Raw genomic sequence first — 25,251 nt, forward strand, 5'->3', positions numbered from 1 at the left:
CCGCCCCCCGCCCCCCGCCCGCCTCCGGCCGCGGCCTGGGCCTGGGCCTCCGCGCCCTCCTCCGAGGCCCCCGGCGCTCGGCCGGTTCGAGCCGCTCCCTTAACCCTTCCGCCGCCGGGACGCTCCCCCGGACGCCGCTTCTGTTTCCCTCCTGGAGACATCCGGGGTTGCTCTCGGCCGGGGCAAGGGAGGAGGAAGGCGCCGGGGCCGACCCCGAGAACGGCGTCGTCGGGCCTCGCTGAAGCCTCCGAGAGGGCGTCGTTCCGCCCACGGGCGGCCGCTGGTTTCTGGTCTGATAGAAGCTTCTGGCATCGGGAGACGAAGAATGGTCAAGGACACTGAAGATGGCGAACTACTCCTCTCTCTTAAAGAGTGATTTAACACATCCAATTAAATTGGGGGCGAAATGGGCAAAAAACCCCACGAAACACATGATCGAAACCATACACACTGCTTTACTGAAATGCACGAACGCATTAAGTGCACACGCATCGTCTCCACCTAATTCTCTGCGTTTTGAAAGGAGGCTGCGCTTCCCTCTGCGTGTACTCCCACCTTACTCTACTGAATTGAGATTTCCTGGGGGTTTTAAGAGGGCTTCGAACTGGTCCTCCTTTAAGAAAGTCGGGCCATGCAATGTTCAGCCTTCATCGTGAGTCATTTTTACCCCTGTCCTTTGGAAATCTCCAATTACAACTTCCAATTCCATAGCATGTTTAAGGAGCACCGAGTCTTTTTGTTGTGGCCTTCAGGGAGGAAACCAGCGGCAGAGAGAAGACGGAGTTAATCCACTACAGCAATAGAGAGAGGGGATTATGTTTTAATCCCCTTTGGGGGAGCCTCTGGATTTTAGGGATCTAATATTAAAATGTTTACATAAGGCACCGTCACAAACCAGCAGATCTCCCATGGAAGGTCTTGTTAATTGAAAGCCTGGGATCCCTTTCCCAATAAAAATAGCTGAAAAAGGGCAGAGTCATCTCTGAGGCTTGAGAGACAGCGATCTAGCAGATTCTCTTCTAGAAGATAACTGGGTACAAATTTAACCTCCCAATTCTGCTTGATGTAGTGAGTTCCCGGCTGAACGTAGGTATATCTATTTCAATCACTACCCGAGCAAGGTAGTGAATAAAAGGATACATTATAATAATGTTCTCAGCACAGACTGAAGTAAAGTGATGGCTACTGAAGGCCACTTAAATAAATGGATGGGACAAAACCTCCTTCCCTGTGTTGATGCAGACAATAGTCTTTAACATTCCACGGTGCAAAGTGGTAATTAAAGGAACAATAAGCTTTATTTACTCCTAGAATTGGCAACATAATGTTTCAGAAATATTGATCCCTTACTATTTTTGAAAGGACAGGGATATTACTTGACATTAATTTAAATGCTAATTTAAAATCTGAACTAGAACAAAGATCACCCAAGCATAAGGGAAAGAATCTTCAAGTGAATGAACTCTTTAGGGTACCAGCATCTTTAATCAGTTGAGATGGTAAACCTAGAGTCGAAAACACATATGTTATATATTTGAAAAAGGGAACTATTCATCAGATATATTTTAAAAGTAGAATGTTAAAAAATACTTGTGGGTTTGGATGATTCTACTGAAAACAAAATTCCAAGTCTGGAAGTCTTACTAATATATCAACTTTTTAATAGAGCTTTACAGTTTACAAGGTTCTTTAACAACATTTTTACCTAACTACTAGTTCAATATTCACAGTTTTGGGGGCTAAGGATACTCTCCTGTCAAAGACCACTAGAAACACATCTGTAGCTGAAGAGGCTGGGTTTACTGCTCATTGCAATGACAGAGACACCGGCAACCTAGTAAGAGTGTCAAGAAGGACTTCTGTAGGATCTGGGCTTTGGCTAAGTGATTCTGGGAAGGGTTCAAGGCATACGACTTTGCTCTGGATTGGGCTCTGTCAGGAAGCAGGGATAATTCTGTGATTATGGGTCTTAATAAATCTTATTTAGAGGGAAGGAGGACCAGATCTAGGCTAAAGCTGTAATTAGCATAGAAGCAGTAGTCCCTCATGGGGGGAAAGGGGGGACGTTTGGTATTTAGGTGGTATGCAGGACGACCTTGCTTTTGTTTATGCTTCCACTAAATTATGAAGCTGTTTTTTGCCTCACATCATCCTGAGACCCTGCTTGATTCTGGTATTCTGTGAGGTTCTTTATGACCAAGGGAACACCAGGGCCTAGCTGTGAACTTCAGGCTAGCTCCTGACAATACAGAGCTTCCTTTTAAGGGTCAGGCAAGTTTCCAGAGGTCAAGGACTGCTTTTCTTTTTCTCACATACAGAAATTAGTCATTTTTTTTGGGGTGTCAATAGATTCTAGGTATTAACAGGAGATTATAGCAATTAAATTTTCAAATAAGGCTAAGATTCTGAGTTTCAATATAAAGTTCAACAAAGAAAATACATGGAGAAAGAGTTGAAGTTTAATTAAAATTGGCATTATATAATTATTTGATGAATTTCAGTTGGCCAAACTTGTATGTGGTGTACATGTACAATGTATTATAGAATTACTTAAATGCTTTCTAAGCTTTGTTTAGTAGGAATAAGAGTTTTATTAACTATACAGATTTTCTTCAACCTCAATTACTTTGAAACCACATGTTCAATTTGCTTTAGGAACACTTTAATGTGATAAAAGACAATTATTTGGGGATAAGAAACACTGATTACTTTTTATAAAATTATTCAACTTAAAATCCTGACATTGTTTCAAAGAAATAGAACTAATCTGAAATTCTTTGTATTTAGTCCAAAAGGATATCATTCCAAAAAAATTTTTAAACAAAAACATAAAAAAGAAATCATTCTTAAAATTATTTCTATACTCTGATACAATTTGTAGGAAAATGACTCATAGCACGAGTGACTGAACATATGTAAAATATTTGCCTGCATTGATGGATGTCTATTATTTTTAAGTATGGCAATATCAATTTAAAGAAAACATTTTGGGGGGCCTGGGTGGCTCAGTCCACTAAGCATCTGTCTTTGGCTCAGGTCATGATCCCAGGGTCCTGGGATGGAGCCCCACTGAGCAGGGAACATGCTTCTCCCTCTCCCTCTGATCCTTCCCTTGCCTGTGCTCTTGCTCTTGCTCCTGCTCTCTCGCAAATAAATAAATAAATAAATAAATAAATAAATAAATAAATAAATAGTTAAAAAATAAACATTTGTCCCATAGAATTAAAAGAATAACATGCTTTAATTTCAAAACAACTTAAACTAATGAAGAATATAAGAAAGTTGAAACCTGTTTTGAAATCTTAGGGAAACTTTTGGCATGAAAAAAATGGAGGTGTTTGTGTGTTTGCCTGGGGGAGAGGGAATTGGTGGAAATGCTGCAGAAGATCTGAGATTTCTATTATCCAGAATAGTTCCCTGGGTTTCAGGCATTTGAAATACCCCAAGAAAAAAGAAAGTATAGTAACAAAATCTCTAGACAATGACTCTTTCATGTACAGAAAATATTGATAGTGGTCCAAATATACCACCAAAATAATAATCCTTTGAAGTTTTCAAAAACTTGAATGAAAGTAGTTTATGCTTGAGTTTATGCTGTTTATGCTTGAGTCAAAAAATACAACATGAACCACTAACAGAATACGTATCTCAAGAATTATGAATTTAACTTCCAGCATTATTCCCTCACTCCCTAACACACACACTATCTGTTACAAACCCAAATTTTATACAAAGCTCATGATCTATCTTTAGACTGAGATGGACAATAACCACTCATCCCCATAGTGCGCTGATTTCCTTAGATTATTACTGTACAAAATGAGACATATGTTTAAGAACCACATCAGTGTTTTCAGAGCTGAGTAAATCTACTTCTGGTAAAACTCAACAGAGTCTGAAACAGAAACAGAAGGAATAGAGCCTTCTCTACACAAGCACAAATGAAGACTGAATTTTAACAAAATATTTGTTCATCATGGCAGAACACTTATTTTTGCACTACTATTATCTAACATCTCATCTTATTTAATGTGTTTATAATAAATAAGTTTTAAAAGTACAAGAGATAATCTGATAGGCTCTAGTTTTAACCTGCCACTTGAGTTTTCCAATTTACTGTAGAGCAGATAATCCTATGTTAAAAATAAATCAACAAAAACTAGTGTATTTTCCACGAAGACAATGATTTCACAGGAAAAAAAGCATATACAGCATATATGGTCTAAGTAAAATAAAACAGGTTTTTTAGCACAAAAATATACTTAAAAAGTGATAGTTTTAATGTCCATTATGATAATTTGTTCTGCCTTTTGATTCAATAGGTGATCCAGATGAGATTTGTGTTTCTACTTATATCACATTTAGTTCAACATATGGAATACATTTTTCACTTTCTGGAAGGGTAGTGACTCTTTTATGGCACTAGGATATCATTTAATGATTGAGAAGAGTAAATTCCTGCTAGACTAGATGAGTGAATAAATCAGAGGAGATGATTTAAATCTATGGGACTAGGAGAACCAAGTCTTTGTATCCCTTGGCTGGAGTAAATGCTTTGTCTTTCTTATTCCTATAGTTTCCTGGGTGCATCTTTACTGTAGCCTTATAATTTATTAAATATATGTGTATAGAAGTCTGTTTCTACCATTTGGCATAGCTACTTACAGAAAAGGGCATTATCTTCTTATCTAACACAGTATCTGTCACATACTATGCAATCTGTCTTTTCTTTTTTTTTTTTTTAAGATTTTATTTATTTATTCATGAGACACAGGCAGAGGGAGAAGCAGGCTCCATGCAGGGAGCCTGATGTGGGATTCGATCCCGGGACTCCAGGATCACACCATGGGCCAAAGGCAGGCGCCAAACCACTGAGCCACACAGGAAGCCCCTGCAATCTGTCTTTATGGGATTGCATAGAGAAAAAGATATACACCATTGTCCCATTTGCATGTCATAGTATAAAGGCCACTTACATGAAGAGATCACACCCTTTACATTTTTCTGGAATTGATTTCAAATTGTTCTTTAAAAACATGAAAGACAGTGCATTTTGGAGAAAATATAAATAAAAATGCTGAAAACCAACACGAGTTATAATGTAATTGGTCATTCTAGCTAGGTCACATGCATACTATTATTTTTTAAATGGCATAATTTTATAACTGCCATATTTTTCCTACCAATTTGTTCCCTCTTTGTAAATTAAATGCTTAGAGCACTATATTTAACTCAGGATTCATTCATTCATTCATTCATGTAGTCAACAAAAAATATTCACTGTTTTTGGTTTGGTACTAAGAGCATATAGTAAAGTATGAGACATGAATTTTACTCAAGAGCTTATAGGACATAGTAAAGATAAGAAACATATAGGAATGGAGAGGACATAAGGGAGGAAAGGTAGCTAAGGATTATTAAAGCACTTTATATGAATTGATCTCATTTATTCCTCATAACAACAAACCTACGAGAGAGATACTGCTATTTGGGTCCATTTTACAGATGGGAAATGCGACTAAGTGCTGAAGTAATTTAGGGAAGGTCATACAACTAGTAAACGGTAGAGACAAGATTCAGATGTGATTATCTGACTTCAAAGTCAGGGCATTTAACTTATGTACACTGCCTCCCAACAAGAGAGGGGCAGAAAAATATTCATCGACATTCACTGAACTGTGATGATTCCCATCCAGTCTTTCTTGGGAGTAGGTGTAGTTGGGACAGGATGACAGCAGCAACATTTGAAGTGAGCCATAGTGGATGGGTAGTATGTGTACAGGTGGATATGCAAGGGAAGAGCACTGTGAGCAGGGCAGTTGAGTCTGCACAAACACACAAATGCAGCACGTGAACAGGAGTAAGTAGGACCGGCCAGTGATTAAGATGTGTAAAGCAGGGGCCTGTGTGAGATGAACTGAAAACACCCAGCTGCCAATGTGAGCTGTTTCAGGAATGTTTAAGGAATCAAATATTAAAGCTCAGTTATTACAGTGTGTGGGGCAGCGGTGTTTATCCCTTCTGGTGGTCACACATCTTGCTGAGAAGACAGTTAAATATATAGCTCCTTCCTAGAAAATTCACATATCAACATCTGTGCATCTGGACTGTATAATAAATGAAGGATTCGTATTTTGGAGAAAAATGAAAATTTGTCATTTATCTTGATGCTCTCCTCTATCTAAAGATCTTTCCTTTTTTTTTTTTTAATTTATTTATTCAGAGAGAGAGAGAGACTGAGAGGCAGAGACTCAGGCAGAGGGAGAAGCGGGCTCCATGCAGGGAGCCTGACGCGGGATTCGATCCTGGATCTCCAGGATCAGATCCCGGGCTGCAGGCGGTGTTAAACTGCTGCACCACCGGGGGTGCCCTAAAGACCTTTCCATCTCTGCACTAGTCACTACCTCTTTTTCTCCAATTTCAGAAAATCCATCTTTCATTCTGTTCAAACCAGTTAATCACTCTACCTGGGATTTGGTCCTACCCATCTTGCTGCCTCCTTTAGCTACTGTCTTCTCTTTGTCCTTTTCCCTCCTTCGTTGAGCTTCTAGGTATCAGTTTCTACCTCTTCCTCACTCCTATTCACTCCTTTTGGCCTCAGTCTCATCCTCTACTTAGGCCAAAGTGGTAGGGGAATATATATGAATTAATATGTTAAAAGCTTGGAAAACTCTATCCATCAATTAAAAAAAAAAACAAACCTGTGTAACATTTATATTTAAACCCAAAATTTTCCAAACACACTTAGTTATACTTTTTCTCCTTTGTTAACATATTTCAAAACACCTGTGTTCCTAGAAATATCACTTTGAAAAATGTTGAACGAGTGTTCCTTGACTTCTAGAGCACACTACTCTCTATTGTTCTCTTCCTGCTTGACTTCCTTCTTGGTATCCCTGATGGGCTCTGACTTTGGACTGTTGTTCTTCTTAGATAGTCTCACTTTTTCTTGGGTGATTTCAGTGTTTCTTTTTTTTTTTTTTTTAAAGATTTTATTTATTTATTCATGAGAGACACAGAGATAGAGAGAGAGAGAGGGAGAAAGAGAGGCAGAGACACAGGCAGAGGGAGAAGCAGGCTCCATGCAGGGAGCCTGACATGGGACTCGATCCCGGGTCTCCAGGATCAGGCCCTGGGCTGAAGGCGGCACTAAACCGCTGAGCCACCCCAGCTGCCTGATTTCAGTGGTTTTAATTGTAAACTCCATGTCCCACTTGGCTCTCAAATTCCAAACCTTTATATATTTGACCAAGCTGAACCAATCATCTCCTCTCCCCTGAAACCCAGCGGTCTTCACATTCTCGATCAAACACATTTGATAGTTCCTATATCATTCCTACTCCCAAGACAGGTTTCCCTCATTCTTACTCCTCACAACCAGTCCATTATCACAGTCCCTGACATATTAGTGTTTTTGGTTTGTTTGCTTTTGTTTTTTTTTTTTTTTTTTTTTGAAGCTGTCCCCTTTGCTTTGTTGCCACCACCAATTTAAATTAAATTTAGTTCAGTCTCTCATCACCTCTAGTTCAGACAACAACCTTTTACCTCACGTTTGGGCATCCTAAAACATTGAGCTACACAGTGGTCTGAGTGATTTTTGAAAAAATATATAAATTGGATTTTATCATTGCCATGCTTAAAGTCCTTCATTGCCTCATTATGGCCTTTAGGATAAAAATCCAGGTTTCTTATGGCAAATAAAGCTCCCCCAGCAAGCTTGTTAGTCTCAACTTCAGAGACTCCTTGCCTCATACTTTTACCTAAATAACTTAGAACTACTGTTTCACAGGGAAGGTGATATTTTGGCATATGATGTTTTCCATAGTCAGCAACAACTCTTTATATTTCCTAAATCCTTTACTTATGTTTCTGGACTCAAGATAGGAAACACCTATCCTAGGAAGGCTTTCCAGAATAAACATGGTGGTCAAGGGTCCTGTTTTGTGTTATTGTGGTTTCCTTTGTATATCTAGGTTGCTGTTGTTTTTCATTGCCTGTTTTTCCTCTAGACTATAACCTCCTTGGAAGCAGAAACTTTAATCATATGTGTTTTTTTACTCCAAGCACCACCATAATGTCATGCATATAGTAAATATTCAATATCTACACTTGTTTTGCTTGGATAACCACATCCAACCTCCACCAAGTAGGAATCTGGCATCGGAAAATAAGGACCTGGCAGGTCCTTCCAGCTCTTAATTTTTACTGTGTGCAATGAATTTTGACATTTTGTATTTGAACTTATTTTTTTTTATTTAACTTAACAAAAATATGCTGGTAATGATACACATAGCTGATTTGCTTACCCACCACCAATGGGTTGCAACTTGGAATTAAAAACCAAGCAAACACTGATACGGTAGAATGAACAAGGGCTTTAACAGAATCAGAAAAGTGGTTGCTTGTGATGTGATCATTAGTAAATACCATAATGTCTAAACTCTAATCTCCATACCTTAAAATGAACTACAATATCTAATTCAGTTTTAAAATTATCACCTGTAGTATTGTTTTCTTTCGACAAATGTAAATTATGTCTCTCTGCTTCATTTGCCCAACCACACCTACCTCTTTACTACCTATCAAACTCATTTTGCTCTCCCCCTGAAAACTGGTTGGTACATTGAGATTCCTTTTCCTAGATTAATCCTAGATGGAAGATTTTTTTCTGTGATATCTGGTTCTTAACTTTCCTATTTTATATACAAATTGAAGGAATAATACTACAACTATATTTAGCATTAATAACATAAAATGAAAAAAAATCCAACAGAATTTTGGATTAAAAAAGCATGAAAAACTGCAATCAGTCATCATCCCCCCCCCCCCCGCCTTTTTTTAAGGATTTTATTTTTAAGTAATCTCTACGCCCAATGTGGGGCTCAAACTCACAGCCCGGAGATCAAGAGTCCCATGCTCTACTGACTGCACTAGCCAGGTGTCCTGTAATTGGTCATATTCTGATCAACTAAACTGCCTACACATTCTATCTGGAAAAGGACACTTAACAATATTTAGATGAGCAACTCAGTCTACTTTCCCTTCTTTTTTGCTGATTAAAAAGTTCTTATATTTATTGGGCTGATGATTTGAACTGATGAAGTAGATTCTACTGTGATAACCACTTATAGGTTGATGGCCATGTAAATGCATGTTCTTAGTGCTGACTGCTTAAGGACCTGTAGGCTACCACTCTGACTCTGTAGCACCAAGCTACAGAAATAAAATAATCAAATAAATAAAATATTTGCACTATGAGAAGATTTGTCCTTTTGTATAGTATGTCTCTAAATGTAGTGATAAAATCAGTTTATGTATAATGTTTGAATTAGTTCCAAAGTCTTCTAGAGAGAGTATCAGAGGTCTCACAGGTATGGCAGTGTGCGATGATGAATACTCAACTCTTCCTCTTCTCTAAGTTGCCAACATCCACAGTTTGACGATAAGAAAAGTTTTGTTATCATCCATTTCTTTGCCTTCAAGTGTGACAAACAAGATGACCCATATATTTCCAGTAGATGATTAATATGCTCATTCACATACTTTTTTATAAAAGCATAGGAAAGTTTAGTCCTGCATATAGGAGAGATCTGGTGTACTGATAAGTTAGCTCTGTTCTTGATCTCTCCTGCTTTTCAGGTTGGAAATAAGTATAACTATAAGTCTTAGAGGAATTACTTTATGGGAAATCCTCTGTACAGAGAAACAAGTAAAAAATAAAAATTAGTCTCGACTAGAACACTGTATTAGGAAGAATAGACATTGTTGTGGTTCATGAAACACTTGCAGCATAACAAAGGATGGCTTCTTAAGGAAAGATGTAAGAATGTTATATATGATCTGAAGCATGGCTGATGGTCTACTAAATAATAGTTGCATTTGTCTTTTTATTATATTTTAAATTTACATAGTTTGGTTAGCAGGAATGTGTTATGATTAAGAGTACCTTAAAAGTGTTCCTATAGACTACAGGGTTGAAAGAAACATACATTTTTGGAACTGATGAAATAATGGATTATAGCAAAATGTTATAGGCTCTAAAATGGTCTTGTGCACATTGTAAAAATAATGAGGACAGAGTAAAAAGGCTAGTGAAGGTAAAGCTTTTATTTTTATAGCTCTTTAACTGAATCAAAAAATTAAGTCAGAAATTTAAATATTTTAGCTTTTGTAGGCAATGAGCATGTTGTTAATGTTGTCTTCAAGAGCTCTGTGAATTCTCTGTTTGAAGCTGAATGTGAACCCTTTGGGTATACTATTTATGACTGGCAAAGCAACTTCCTAATTCAAAGAGAGAGAAAAAAGACTTATAAAGACTCATAAGGCTTTTTCAACATCAAATAGCTTTTACTAAACAATATTTTGATGAGTTAAGTGTGAGTGAGTCAGGGACATATGGATTAAATTTCCCTTGAAATACACATGGGCTTAAAAATTAAGGGGAAAATACTGAGCAAAATGTATTTTAGAGAATCCAGAATGTTTAAAAGACATTTTCCCCCTAAATACAAATGTCAGATTGATTCAATTCCTAGTTACATTCTGTAACTAAAACTACATAAAATAAATATGGAGAAATCTTGTAAAAACTACTAGTTTTATTAGGGAAAGACTGTTCATTAACCATATGCAAACTGTATTGCACAGAGTAGTTAGGCTTCTGCAGATATGATCTGAGTATGAGTTTATCTGTATCTATATAACATTGAACTTGTTCCTTCTACAGCACTTGTTCTCTTATTCCATTGAACAATTATAATAAAATTTTTCTGTTTAGTTTAGAATTTTTTTAAATAATATTTTTCTCTGAAAAACTTTCAGCTTTTAGAATTTTGTTTCTGTATTTTTATTAGAATTTTCTAGAATCTTGAGTTCTTCCTTCTTAAATGCTATATATTTTGCTTTATCCTCAATTTTTAGGTAACATTCAACTTATATATAAACAACTTTGCCTCTGTTACCTGGACATTCCAAGTTAGAATATCTGAAGGCCTACAGTATCTATCTGATGATCTTAATTGTCAACTTTCATTTATTAAGCTAGACCTATTTTAGGTTGTAACTTCCTGGTTACCAAAGTTACTGAGAGATAGTGGTGGCAGGGCTAATTATCCTGATGATTTTTTTTTTCTGTCAGTTTCTGAGTCCCAGGGTTCTGCATCCTAAGAGATGTTAGTGAGTAAGCAAATCAGCGTGTGAATGCAGTAAAACAGAGACTTAGGGAGGTAGGAATGGTTAACCTTAAAACAAATGCTAAGCAAGTTTCCAGTCCCCAATTATTTGATACTATTTTTACTTTGAATCAGTAGAATAAAGATAACACAAAACAGACAAAAAATTTGACTAGTGAACAACATGAAAAGCAGTCTGAAAAGATATAGCCCTCTTACATCAGTGAGAGTATACCTGAGAACTCCTTAGGGCATTAAAGGTGTGCCCTGCAGGGAACCTGTCACACAGGAGAATTTCCTTCTGATTACATCCTGTTTCTCTTAGATGTCCTCCTTATTTCTATATTTTTTCATTCTTAAATTCACATAATGCATTTTTTCTGAGTTGCAGATTTTTGATTTTGTGGGTGGTATAGTGTGTGTGCGTGTGTGTGTGTGTGTAAAGGATTACAAATCTAGCACTTTGAAAAAGCCACATAAAAATATCCAACTCATATTCCAACACTTTTTTCCCATGTCGCTAGTTTTCTATACTAGTTACTCTTTTTAAATATGCAAAATAATATTATGATCCATTGGTTATACAGTATCTCCTTCATGTGATAGAGAAAACATTTTTTGTTTAAGAGTCACGGTGGTATCTTGACTTTAAACATGGGAACCTTAGGAGATACTTAGTTAAAATGATACAATTAGCAGCAGCTGGGGTAGAAGTAAGATTAGTTCTTACCTTGAAAAGTCAAGTGACGAGTAATTTGAATAATTCAACTGCATATGATTTAATAATTCAAGCCCCCACATACTTAATTTTAATAGCTTAAAATTTTTTGCTTCTTGGTTTTGTATAAAGGAACTAGATAATAATCTCAGCTTTCTAGCTTATTTCATCCTACACTAACTCTTTCAATGGGAACCTTTTAAGGACAGGTAATTGTATTAGAAGATTTCTTCATGGTTCAAAGGTACATGGGATATGGTCACTATACTTAAGGAGTTTAGAGTCTAAGAGGAAGGAGAAAACATACAGAAAGGCATCTTATATAAGCGTCTTAAGAATGATATAATCAAAATTTTAGTGTGGCTATAATAAAAAAGACAGATAATAACCAGCATTAAGGATGTGAAGAAGTCTGATTCTCGCACACTGCTGATGGGAATGTAAAATGATACAATCACTTTGGAAAACAGTCTAAGGAATCCCAGGTGGCTCAGCAGTTTAGCTCTGTCTCCAGCCCAGGGCGTGATCCTGGAGACCTGGGATCGAGTCCCACATCGGGCTCCCTGCATGGAGCCTGTTTCTCCCTCTGCCTGTGTCTCTGCCTCTCTCTTTCTTTCTCTATCTCTGTGTCTCTCATGAGTAAATTAATAAAATCTTAAAAAAACAAACAAACAGGGGGGATCCCTGGGTGGCACAGCGGTTTAGCGCCTGCCTTTGGCCCCCAGGGCGCGATCCTGGAGTCCCGGGATCGAGTCCCACGTCGGGCTCCTGGCATGGAGCCTTTTTCTCCCTCCTCCTGTGTCTCTGCCTCTCTCTCTCTCTCTCTCTCTCTGATAAATAAATAAATAAATCTTAAAAAAAAAAGTCTAGCAGCTCCTCAAAAAGCAAAAAATAGTTATTTGACCCAGCAATTTCATGCCTAGGTTTCTCAAGAGAAACGAAAACACAAATGTTGACATAAAATGTGTACATGGCTGTTCATAGCAGCATTAAGCACAGCAGCCGGTGATCCCTGGGTGGCTCAGTGGTTTGGCACCTGCCTTTGGCTCAGGGCGTGATCCTGGAGTCTCAGGATCAGGTCCCGCATGGGGCTCCCTGCATGGAGCCTGCTTCTCCCTCTGCCTGTGTCTCTGCCTCTGTCTCTCTCTCTCTCTGTGTCTCATGAATAAATAAAAAATTAAAAAAAAAAAGATTACAGCAGCCAAAGGTATAAACATACCAAATGTCCATCGATTAATGGATAAACAAAATATGATATATCTATATAATGGAATATTATTCACAATAAAAAGGACATGCATGCTAGAACATGGATGAGACTTGAAAACATTATGTGAAGTAAAAGAAGCTAGTCACAAAAGACCACATATTATACAATTATATTTATATGAAATGTCCCAAAGAGTCAAATCTCCAGAGGCAGAAAGGAGATTTGTGGCCCACCAGGGCTGTGGAGTGGCCATGGGAGAATTCGGTGGAATAGCCAAAGAACATGGAGGTTTCTTTTTTGGTGTGATGAAATGTTCTAAGATTGTGATGATGGTTGCATAACTGTGAATATACTAAGAAACATTAAATTGTGCCCTTTAAATGGGTCTGGTGTATGGTATATGAATTATGTCTCAATAAAATTATTACCACAAAAAAGTTATGGGGTGACAAAAGTGGCTAGTGAATACTTCATAAAGTGTTTAATATAGTTATAAAAAATGGGTAGAGATTTTGACAGGTGATAAGGGAAGATGCAGAATAGAGATGTGCGAAGGATATTTCAGGCAAAGAAAGAAGTTTGGATATTGGTGTAGGCCTGTGGAAAATCTTACAAAGTGGATGGATGGATTACTGGTAATAACAGTTTACATATATAAACAAAAAAATTTGTCTTTAATAATTTTCAGAATTGGTAAGCCATAAAGGACCCATAAGTATGATGATGAATTCAGAATTCCCTAAGTTGACAAAATTTGTAATATTTGGAAATAGCAATATAGAAGTCTGTACAATTCTATACCTACTACAGAAAATATTTCTACTGTCACTTGGTGTATGTGACAGAACTATCACTCTAAAAAAAATGAGGTGCATTTTATCAGTGGGACACAATTCTATCAGTTGAATTAAATCATTCACTTGTCAATTCATATAAATTTGAGTTAATCTTAAATTTTAGTTAATGATTATTTCATGAAATAATCTGCCAAGCTGAGTTTCAAATTAAAATATATACTGGGATTTTAGATTAAAATCAGTTGAATTATACTAATTAATTTCAATGCTTCAAGTAACAACATAATTAGTAAATTGAAATTTTTTAGTTATGTATGGGATCTTAGGTGCTAATTCACTTTGGTGAATCACTACAAACTAAAAAAGCAATTAAAATAAATTAAGTTAGGTGGTATTAATATAATAACTAATTCATTCACATTCTTCTATATTATATTAGCCATTTGCTACAATGCATAATAAATAGAGTAATTAATAATCACATACATTTAACTTGCCTTTTGAGATGAACAGCTTGGGAAGAAAAAGAACTAAAAGTGAAACAGAAAATTGTATGACATTTAAAGCTGTAGAACTTTGTGGACCATTTTCTCTTTATTAAAACTAAAAAACTCAAAGACAATGGGAAAAAATACAAGAGTCAATATTTAAATAAAGTGGTGCTAAAAACCCCCCTCTATCAGATTTTTTTTAACTTACCAGAATGACTTCAGAGAACAGATTTATAAAACTGAAATTAATTATTGTGCATATTCACAGACTTCTAGATATAGTATAATGGAACCAGTGTAAAAATTGACGTATAAGGTCTTGTTTTTACATTATTGTAGAAGAGTCTTTAAGTATATACACATGCATTTTTATTTTTTATTATTTTTATATTTATTTATATTTATGTATTTATTTATTTATTTATTCATTAAAAAAAATTATTCATGAGAGACACACACACACAGAGAGGCAGAGACACAGGCAGAGGGAGAAGCAGGCTCCATTCAGGGAACCCAGCGTGGGACTCGATCCTGGGTCTCCAGGATTACACCCTGGGCTGAAGGTGGCGCTAAACCACTGAGCCACCGGGGCTGCCCTATACACATGCATTTTTAAATATACTATTTGTACATTTTAATTCAAACCATAAACTATGTATTTTAAAGGAAATACATTATTTTATTTACTTCTTAACCTTACACAAGCTACTTAATCTCTCTTGGTCTCTGTAGCCTCATTTGTAGAATTAGGGTAATAATGGTATCTAGTTTATAGAGTTACTGTGAATATTAAATAGGTTACTGCATATAAAGCTCTTTGAACACTTCCTGGTTCTTAGTAAGACATGCTAGTTATAGTTACTCTTCTGACTCTTTTTTTGTTTTTATAAACAGAAATTGATCCTAGCTTTTAAATCTCCAAATATCTTAACTAAATTAATAGTTCCCTTAGTTTTCTATTCTTATTAGCATCTTTTTTTTCCCCTGGTATTTAACTTGACTATTAAGAAATATTGCATAATGACAAATTACAATGCATGGTCTCCTCATCTGTGTGTCAGCAAAACAGAGCTTTGTAAGAAGAGGAAAATGAATTATGCTAATCAGCAGATTTAGGTTTACCATTATTATTACAAAAATAGTGTCCTCATTCCCAGAATATCTAAAATCTACGAATTCTAATTATTTTTATATTTTTGAAGGTATATTTCTTACACTACTAATATGTAAGCTATATCACTAAGTCATGAAAAGATAAACCTGTAATTTTCATCTCTGAGGTAGAAAGTGGGCATTTGTTATTTTACATAATATTTCCAGACACCAAGTATTAGATTATATTCATTTTGTGCACAGATTTTAGGATCTCCTGGATTTTATTTTATTTTTTTCTCCTGGATTTTAATGTGGACTTAGCTCTCCTATGATAATAGTGAGGTGTTCCTTAGGATAGTACTATTTGGTTATTTAGAACAATAAATTACATATAAGAAAGTCATTATCATTTAACAAATTTTAATTTCTGAGACAAAGACAATGAAAACAGTTACATATTTTCGTAGTCAGAAATTTCATTAACAGCTGATTTTTAAAAAATCTAAGAATACTTGTTTATAATTAACTTCTAAAAATGATTTTTATGTGACATTGTCACTGTCACACCAGTCTAGTTAATAGGCCTCAGCATTTACAAAATAAATCTATATCTATATATCATATATATCATGCAGACTATTTGTTACCCTTACTTCTCCTTTCACAAAACATCCATCCTTTCCTTCTTTTCTACCGAATTCAAAGCTCAGAGTCACATTTGTGGACTGCTGTTTTAAAGAGGAACATTATAGACTAGATAGGGGATCAATATTTTAGGACAGTTTGTAAGATTTATCAGACACAAGGATAATGCAAAAAGAGTATTCATTAATAGCAGGTGGAAATGGATAGTAGTGAATCTGCTCAAAGAAAAATCTCTTTAAAAGACAAGTTAGGGGGCACCTGGGTGGTTCGGTAGTAGGTTGAGTGCCTTCAGCTCAAGTCATGATCCCAGAGTCCTGGGATTGAGCTCTATGTCAGGCTCCTTGCTCAGTGAGGAGACTGATTTTCCCTCTCCTTTTCCTTGTTCTTGCTCTTGCTCACTCTCTCTCTCAAATAAATAAATAAAAATTTTAAAAATTCTTTTAAAAAAGAGAAATTAGAGAAGTCTTGACAGAATGAATTGGTCAAGAGCCACACAATTAAATTTTTAAACAATTTATTGCAAACATACTTTCATTGTTCTTTAGATATTTTAACTTAATGTTATTTTGGGAATTTTCCTTATAAGTATAAATAATATTAATAATTACTCTAGCTACCATTAAAAGAAAGAAACATAAAGAAGTTATGAGTCTTTACTGGATTTTGCCTCTGATAGTATGGGGCAGATCTTATTATAATAAACTTTATGGTACCAGCCAAATTTGTATCAACTAATTAATTACCTTTATAACAGGAACTAAGGACCAGAGTCTAAACTAAATTGTATAATTACTGAGCATATTTACTAGCACATTATTTATGTGGATGGGGAAAGACAATGTATTATCTGAAAAGGTCATGAGTCATGTTTATAAATTTTCTTTAGTTCTTTAAAATCAAGAATAAAACTAAGAAAAGAGAAAACAAATCTGTGGGCAAAATGAAACCACAGACTTCATTTGCTTAAATTTCCAAATGGCCTCAGAGAAAATCTCAGAACTTTTAAAACAAAGCACAAAAACAAGAAACCAAAACTTCAACATTTGCTTAGGAATTCAAGGCAAACATTTGTTCATAGACTTAGGATTAGTTTTAAACAGGACAAATAATTTTCATGATAAGAAATGTTAGTGACATAGTTATATCCAGGAACTGGCATTAGAGTGACCTTATTAAACATTTTCTAGATGAGAGAGAATAAGGTGCTATCTCTAGTTTACAATTAATAAGAACATCTCTTCGATAAAATAGAGAATCTCTAACTGGCAGAAACATCGTTGGAGGTTTTCACAAAGCATGCCAGATAATTTTGAGCACATTTCTGGAAACAAGAGTGCTATTTTGTAAACCGAATGATGAGTATAATTCCACTTTTCTATTGCCATCTGCCACCCGAACACTGTACGGGCTGAAAATACATAATTGAGGTAAAACCCAGCCACTTTTCGAGATCTGAAGCAGGAGTTTTTAACTTGAGATCTAGTATATGATTCTATGGACTGTTTCCAGGGGTCAGGGAACGCTCTGAAGTTGTGTACAAAATTATATGTACACCTTCATGAAGCAATCGGTTTTCATCAGGTTCTCAAGGATGGTTTAAAACCCAAACAAGGTTATGGCCAACACATATATCCATATTCACATATCCCACATGGTTGTTGCAGATTCTGCTCTCAATTGACCTTAGACCAGCACCAGGACAAGGTGAAAACAAGAATGTCTGCTAATGGTGGAGACCAGCAGTGTGGGTATACAGAAAAGCACCAGGGACATTCTGAAGACAGTAGCAGGGAAGACATGGCAATTCGAGTGTCAGCTGACTGACGTGGCCATTCTTCGTAGTTGTTAGCAGGCTAGAGTCACAGGTAAGTCATTAAATCTATCATTCTGTCTCCCCTTCCAATTATTTAGGCAGTTAGATGGGACAACTTATGCTATGTACTATTTCTCCTGTATGAAAAAGTTGCTCCTCATTACAAAGAAAGTAGATGCAGCGATTCATTTATTATTAGTAAAACACACATTTGTTTGGTAGGTACTTTCCTCTCTCTAATGCTAGAAGTGAGATGAAGTAAATTATTAATGTTCACATGATTCAGCATCGTTCCAACCACTGGCACCAACTCATTTGCCAAGAGATCGATCTTAAATTGGGGAACTTTGTGTGTAATTATTACTTACAACAAACAGAAGAAAGATACTTAAACATTTACCTGCAAGATTGTCGATTTCTTTCTCCTGCAGGAGACTTACTGCATCATCATCTCCTTCCAGCATAAGTTCTGTCTCTGCATTTTGATTCACTATTGCTTGACTTCTGAAGGTTTTCTTGGACTTTACCACATCTTCTTCAGTGCCTAATCACATTGGAAATATAAGAATTTAGGTTATTATGATTGTTTGGCTTTCAGTATTAAAAATAACCTATTACTTTCTGATAATTACATAACACATTTACATAGGACTTTACAATTACCTTCTTTTACATTCTTTATCTTGTTCAGTGTTTAAAATAACTGAGAAAGGCGCGGTGGTGGTGGTAATCAATAACTGACCCTTATTTACAGAGGAGGAAACAGGCTGAGAAAGCTCATTCCACACTGAGTGACCAAGAGTTGGCTGATGGTTGAGAAAATCTTGATTCTATAAATCCATGTCTTGGGGCTCTAAGATGACCACTTTTCTATAAAAAATCTGCATCTCATCACAAACTTGGTTTTCTGATACATAAAAGCACACAATTTTGCTCAACTATACTTTTGTGTGAATTAGATAATCAATTAGTCAGATCATTTTTGAAGATAGGTTAAGTATGAAGAAAACAAGAACATGCCCATATCTGAAAAGTGAAGTGGTTGTCACTGGGAGGCTACAACTGGGTGGAGTTAGGCATGATGCAGACCTAAAATGTGCTGGACAAGAGCTAATTCCTTAACAGTCAGTGAAATCAATAATGTTTTTCTAAACTGATAGCCTTATTTTGTTATATAAAATAGCAGAGAGGGATCCCTGGGTGGCTCAGCGGTTTAGTGCCTGCCTTTGGCCCAGGGCATGATCCTGGAGACCCAGATCAAGTCCCACGTCAGGCTCCCTACATGGAGCCTGCTTCTCCCTCTGCCTGTGTCTCTGCCTCTCTCTCTCTGTGTCTCTCATGAATAAATAAATAAAATCTAAAAAAAAAATAAAATAGCAGAGAAGGCCAAAAGTACAAAAAACAAAGTCAGTCAGAAAAATTAAAATATAGCCAAGGCTGACCTAGCATTAACATGTCAATCGAGTAAAGGTTAGAAATTAAAATGCATTTGAATCCCTCATGCATTTGACTCAACAGATATAATTAATATTTATATTTCAATATTATATTTCAGTATTTTAATAATAGCCACTTTAGCCACTTGTTTTGGCAGGTGATGATGTCTCTAAAATTATCTGAAGAGTAAGTAAACTTATGTATATATAAGTTATATATATATAATTATAAATATTATATAAATTATATGTATAAATATGATATATATAAATTATATATAGAAATATATATGGCTTAAAAATATCCTTATTTCCTATCACTTGAAGTTGGAATTCAAACTGGAAGAAAATGTAATTTACTGTGTTTTAGCTGTACTGGTAGTATATAGGTTTCAAGGAAGCACATTTCCTGGGAAAATACCTACACATTTCATTAGGTGTGGTGGATATATTCCTGAAAATGGGAGCCTAATAAATCACTTCTGGACGGTGGTGTTGTATCATAGATCTAGGGACTGTTAAGGTGTTTGTGTACATATGCAATCACTCTCCAAATCTTGTCATGCCTTTTGCCAAAATTCCCTCCAGTTAACAATTAACAATACTTTTGGTGCATTCTCTCGGGCTCAGTGTAGGACTTCTGACAGTCCATTACTGTCTGTGATATCTACCCAACCATTTTCTTGGAAGTACATCTAGCTGCCCTAAAGCTTGCATTATAAAACTATTAGCCTCTTTCATTGCAACTTGCACACTTCTTTTGTCAGGATTTCAGAGCCAATTCTGTTTGCTAGAACATTAATAAGTTGGCTCATAAGTAGCACATACATGAGTAAAACACATGTGAGGAACACCATCATGTCACAAAAGCCCTATAGAACGATACTGTCAGTGAGGTATAGTCTATCAACCTAACTCTTACTGGATAATAGCATTTGGAAAGCATGGTCAAAATATAGCTTAACAACATAAAGTAATAGATTGTTAAATATATATTTTGATAAATACTACAGAAACAAACAGTATTATTACAATTCAATGCTACATGGGATGTCAGGGGCATTAAATGGCTTATGTATATTTTTCTTTCACTGGCCCACAGATGATTCTTTCTTCTGGAATAAAAGATTGAGGACTCATTACTGAATGCTCCAGAACTTCATTTTAATTTTATTTGTTTTTTTGATGATACAAAGCCAGGAAAACAGAACTCTTCTAGGGGTAGCTATCTTTGTAATTTGTTTGCCTCTTGGGTAGTAACTTAATTTGAGACACTCAGAGCTTACATCATCTGAGAACAAAAAAGGCAAGTCCAATCATTAATAGCTGAGAAGCCTCTCTTGAGGTCTTTATAGCCATATTTCTATTAGACATATGCAGCTTGGTATTCCTAATTACACTTCCCTTACTGAATGAATCTACTGCTTCTCCACCTCCCCCAATTTTGATGAACCCACTTATCTAAGCTACAAACCTAGGGGTCATCCCGGAAGGTGACCACCATGGCCCTGGCTCAGGCCACTACTCTTTTGGTCTAGAGGTTTTCAGGAGCTCCATTATTCAGAGAATCCCCCATATTTTTGTCAGAGTGATTATTACAAAGCAAAAATAAGTGGAAGATATTTTCCTCCTGTATAATATTTCCTCCCAATCAAGAACACTTAGTGCAAGGCTTATATGATGGGAGTCCAATCTAAATTCCTTAGCGTGGCTGGTCAAGACCTTTTATCCTCTCATGATCAGTTTTGTGTCTTTTCTTGTTCCCCTGTTAGCAATGCTACACTATTTATAGCTTCCAAAATATGTCCTTAGACCTTTTTACCTGGACTAATAGTATTTCTTCTGTATGGTATGTTCCTTCCTTCCTCCTTTTTGGGGCTTGTCGTATCTGATCTTTAGGTGCCTTTCCAAGCCAACTGCTCTGCACTTTCACAGTTTACACAGAACTCTACCCTGCTGTACGGGTGTCATCTGTTATGTGTTTGTCTTCTCCACTGGGCTACAGCTTCATTTCTGCAGCCTCAGTGTGGGGCACTCAGGGGATGAGTAACAAAGATTTGCTGAATGGAGTTCAAGTCTACCCACCCTGTGTTCTCTGATTTCTTAGGGTAAGTTTGTGTGCTCCTTCCCTGGTTCTTGCACCACACCTTATAAATCCTATTACTGGAGCTATAGGTATTGTAACTGGTTGTTTGCTTGTTGTCTCCACACAGCCTGAAAGCTCCCTGATTATTGCCAGCCTAGCCTGCTTCTGTCTTCGTATTCTCAGTTCTTAGCACATTGCCTGTCACAGAGCAAGCCCTCACATATGCTGAATAAATGAATAAACTGAGACAAGAAAGTTACCTCTGGGTATTTCTTAATCTGAAGAGGCTAAGCTTTCTCAGAGTCTTGGTGATTTGCCTCCATGTGGGGACAAACTAGAGAATTTATGTATTTACACGAAAGGGAGCTTGGTTCTTTATAGGAAATAATCAATAAAACTCTTTAAGTAGAGTCAGCCTGATAAAACAAATTTTTCCTTGTGCACAACCATCCCTGTTTAATCTGCTTTGTCATTATGAAAAAAGCTTTACATTAGTCTTACATTGTTAAAATTGAAATCTACAAATAAACGTAGTCAAAGGAAGGTGAGCTCTGAAATGTATATTAAGCTTTCAGTTTCATTCTCTCTAGTTTTAAAACAATAAAACAATTATGTCTTTAAAAGGCATATGGTAAACTGATCCATACCAACATACTGAACTTACCATCCCTGTTGTAGTGTTATAATTGGAGCTCAGTAAAATTCCTGATTTTATGGAACTGCATGAAACATTTATCTAAATTAAAGTGTACAAGATCCAAAGGTGCTTTTCAATTGCAATATCTTTTATGAATTAGAGTTTCATTCATCAAAATTACAAGCAAAAAGAGGTAAGGTCTCAAAGGGCTGTCTCATTACAAGGCTTATAAACACTGTCCTTAGAAAGAATTGGTTTAACACCCAACAAATCAAAATCTGATTGGGAAGAGAATTTATTTGAGATCATCTATCTTCAGAAGACATGTTGGACTGAGTGCACTTCTTGGCCTCTTTAGCCATTCATCAAGAAATTAACAAGCGAATACTACAAACCACCAGAACTCTCTAAATTTGAGAATATGAATTATGTGTAAAATTGGATAGGCATATATAGGTATATATACTTATTTTTTCAGAAAACATCAAAATGCCATAAATTGGAAAGGTTCAGGAGTAATAAAATGCCACCAAGTTATAGATTAATCCAAATCCAAAATTATTTTTATGTTATTTTCCACATCATGTCACAAATAACAACTACAAGCATTCTATACCCATTAGATTTCTTAGTAAATATATATGCTTATAGCTCTGTATATGAAAATGTTTTATCTAATACAAAATAATGTTACACAAACCTAAATAAAGTTCTTCTTTCATTAAATTTATCTTAATAAACAGGAACCATGTAAAACAAAGTATATTTTAAAACTGCAGTAACAAGAGAATTAAAACGTATTATCTTTTAAATAAGTCAAAATATAGAAATGACAAATTGGAGACATTAAGTTATCTTTTTTTAGACATTAATTTATCTTAATAATATTCAAATAATGTATGTCTATCTGGAAAGTTGGGACCATCAAGGCAAAGAAATTATATTATGTGTCCTTTTTTTTTTAAACTGATAATTATAAACAGTTAATATAAAGAAAAAGACTACATAGTAGTTTGAGGAATTATTCTATACATACTCTTTATAGCTCTACAACATTTATACCAATAAAGATAAAATGTAGTTTACAGCAATAGGGAAGCTGTAGATTATATGTGTGGCTAATGTACACAGAGAAAAGATATAAATCTGTAACAAGCCAATTTTAGCAGAGAATCATCTTCATTTGCTTCAATGTGGATGGAACTGGAGGGTATTATGTTGAGTGAAGTAAGTCAATCGGAGAAGGACAAACATTATATGGTCTCATTCATTTGGGGAATATAAAAAATAGTGAAAGGGAATAAAGGGGAAAGGAGAGAAAATGAGTGGGAAATATTAGTAAGGGTGACAGAACTTGAGACACTCCTAACTCTGGGAGACAAACAAGGGGTAGTGGAAGGGGAGGTGGGCGGGGAGTGGGGGTGATTGGGTGACGGGCACTGAGGGGGGCACTTGACAGGATGAGCACTGGGTGATATGCTATATGTTGGCAAATCGGACTCCAATAAAAACTCATACCAAAAAAAATCATCTTCTTACCAGTTTTATACTATTGCTATTTATTTTGCACTAAGTATGGAAATATGGATTTAATTTATTAAAAATTATATGTGTATGGGGACAACTGGGTGGCTTAGTGGATGAGTGTCTGTCTTTGGCTCAAGGCCTGATCCTAGGATCTGGGATCGAGTTCCGCATTGGGCTCCCTGCGAGGAGCCTGCTTCTCCCTCTGCCTGTGTCTCTGCCTCTCTCTCTCTCTCTCTCTCTCCCTGTGTCTCTCATGAATAAATAAATCTTTTAAAAAAAATGATATATGTGTGTATGTGTCTATCTATCTAATCCGAACCTATTATGTAAGAATACATTTTCAACATTATTTGATCTGTACAACTAAATACATGGTCTATGATTCATGATTTGGCCGCTACTTCTTTAACCTCACTATTTTACCAACTTGGTATCTTCATATCTTATATTCCCCAAGAGCTGGATGCTTCTGTTCCCAAACAAGCAAAACTTTTTCAAGCTTTGAAATCTGACATATGTAATTTCTTTTACCGGGAATTCTTTTACTTGCCTTGTTCTTCAAGGCTCAGTGTAGTTGATCATTCCCTATTCTGTATAAACTCTTTACCTTACAAATAAATCACAATTTATTATCCTGATTTTTTGATATTTTTTCTGGAGTCTTTTATTTAGGTATTATCTTATCAGATACGTGTCAGATATCAAACAGAGTGGCAATCCATACATGTTGAAGCAGACTCTCCTGCTTCTCTCCTTCTGAGCAGAGAATGAGGGGCTCAATCCCAGGACCCTGAGATCATGACCTGAGCTGAAGGCAGAAGCTTATTAACCAACTGAGACACCCAGTGCCCCAAGATTTGCAATTCTAACTTCATTTTTCCCTCAAATATTTATTAAGAACATATATATTTTAAAGATTTTATTTATTTATTCATGAGAGATACACAGAGAGAGAGAGAGGCAGAGACACAGGCAGAGGGAGAAGCAGGCTTTATGCAGGGAGCCTGACATGGGACTCGATCCTGGGTCTCCAGGATCAGGCTTTGGGCTGAAGGCGGCGCTAAACCTCTGAGCCACCCAGGCTGCCCAAGAACATATTTTAAAAAGATATTTAGACCAATCTCTTGACTTCAGTTACTCCATCCGCGAAAGAGGAATAAGTATTTATCAACCACACTCCCCTAGGGTTACTGCAATGGTAAAATGAGACACTGGATATTAAAATACTTTGAAATGTGTGAAGCTTATTTACATAATAAGCTTTCAAAAGTGCTTATTAAAATTTTGGTAAAATACATAAATTAGAAGAGATGTTAGAAAAGTTTACTAAGTATAACTTAAAATTGAACAAGAATACAGCCAGTGCTTTATTGTTTATAATGATTCTTCTAAAATTTATATAAAGGAGGAAGAAGGCAGGCTGATGTGAGAATTAAAATACTCAAGATAATTCATGCATGTAAGGTCTCAATACAATGCTTAACCAACAACAGGTATTCAACAAATAACGGTTTGCTTTCCTTCAGTTAGGGTTAATCTTTTTCCCTCTGCCATGCTGTCATTACTCTGTTTATATTCACTACAATGAAATATGAGCCTTCAGCTCCTCCATTGATTGTATACTC

General features: G+C 36.0%; 1 protein-coding gene and 1 long non-coding RNA gene across 12 annotated transcripts in view; one reads left to right on the forward strand and one right to left on the reverse strand.

Moving 5' to 3' along the window:
* Positions 1-25,251, reverse strand: part of NBEA (neurobeachin) — a 668,634-nt gene that overhangs the window by 204,197 nt on the left and 439,186 nt on the right. For 7 of the 11 annotated variants that reach the window (XM_077868099.1, XM_077868094.1, XM_077868093.1 and 4 more), the window contains 2 exons: positions 18,341-18,484; positions 14,394-14,426 (listed from right to left, as the gene is read on the reverse strand). In XM_077868099.1, coding sequence (XP_077724225.1) covers positions 14,394-14,426; positions 18,341-18,484 — 177 coding nt within the window. The remainder of the gene's footprint in view (positions 1-14,393; positions 14,427-18,340; positions 18,485-25,251) is intronic. The other 4 variants (XM_077868095.1, XM_077868100.1, XM_077868102.1 and 1 more) reach the window with 1 other exon arrangement.
* On the forward strand, positions 25-23,494 carry LOC144295699 (uncharacterized). The gene is made up of 4 exons (XR_013362781.1): positions 25-1,837; positions 17,792-17,992; positions 20,479-21,484; positions 21,590-23,494. It is a non-coding gene; the product is annotated as an uncharacterized LOC144295699 (long non-coding RNA).

The sequence above is a fragment of the Canis aureus genome, chromosome 24, assembly GCF_053574225.1.
Source record: "Canis aureus isolate CA01 chromosome 24, VMU_Caureus_v.1.0, whole genome shotgun sequence".
Classification (NCBI taxonomy): Eukaryota; Metazoa; Chordata; class Mammalia; order Carnivora; family Canidae; genus Canis; species Canis aureus.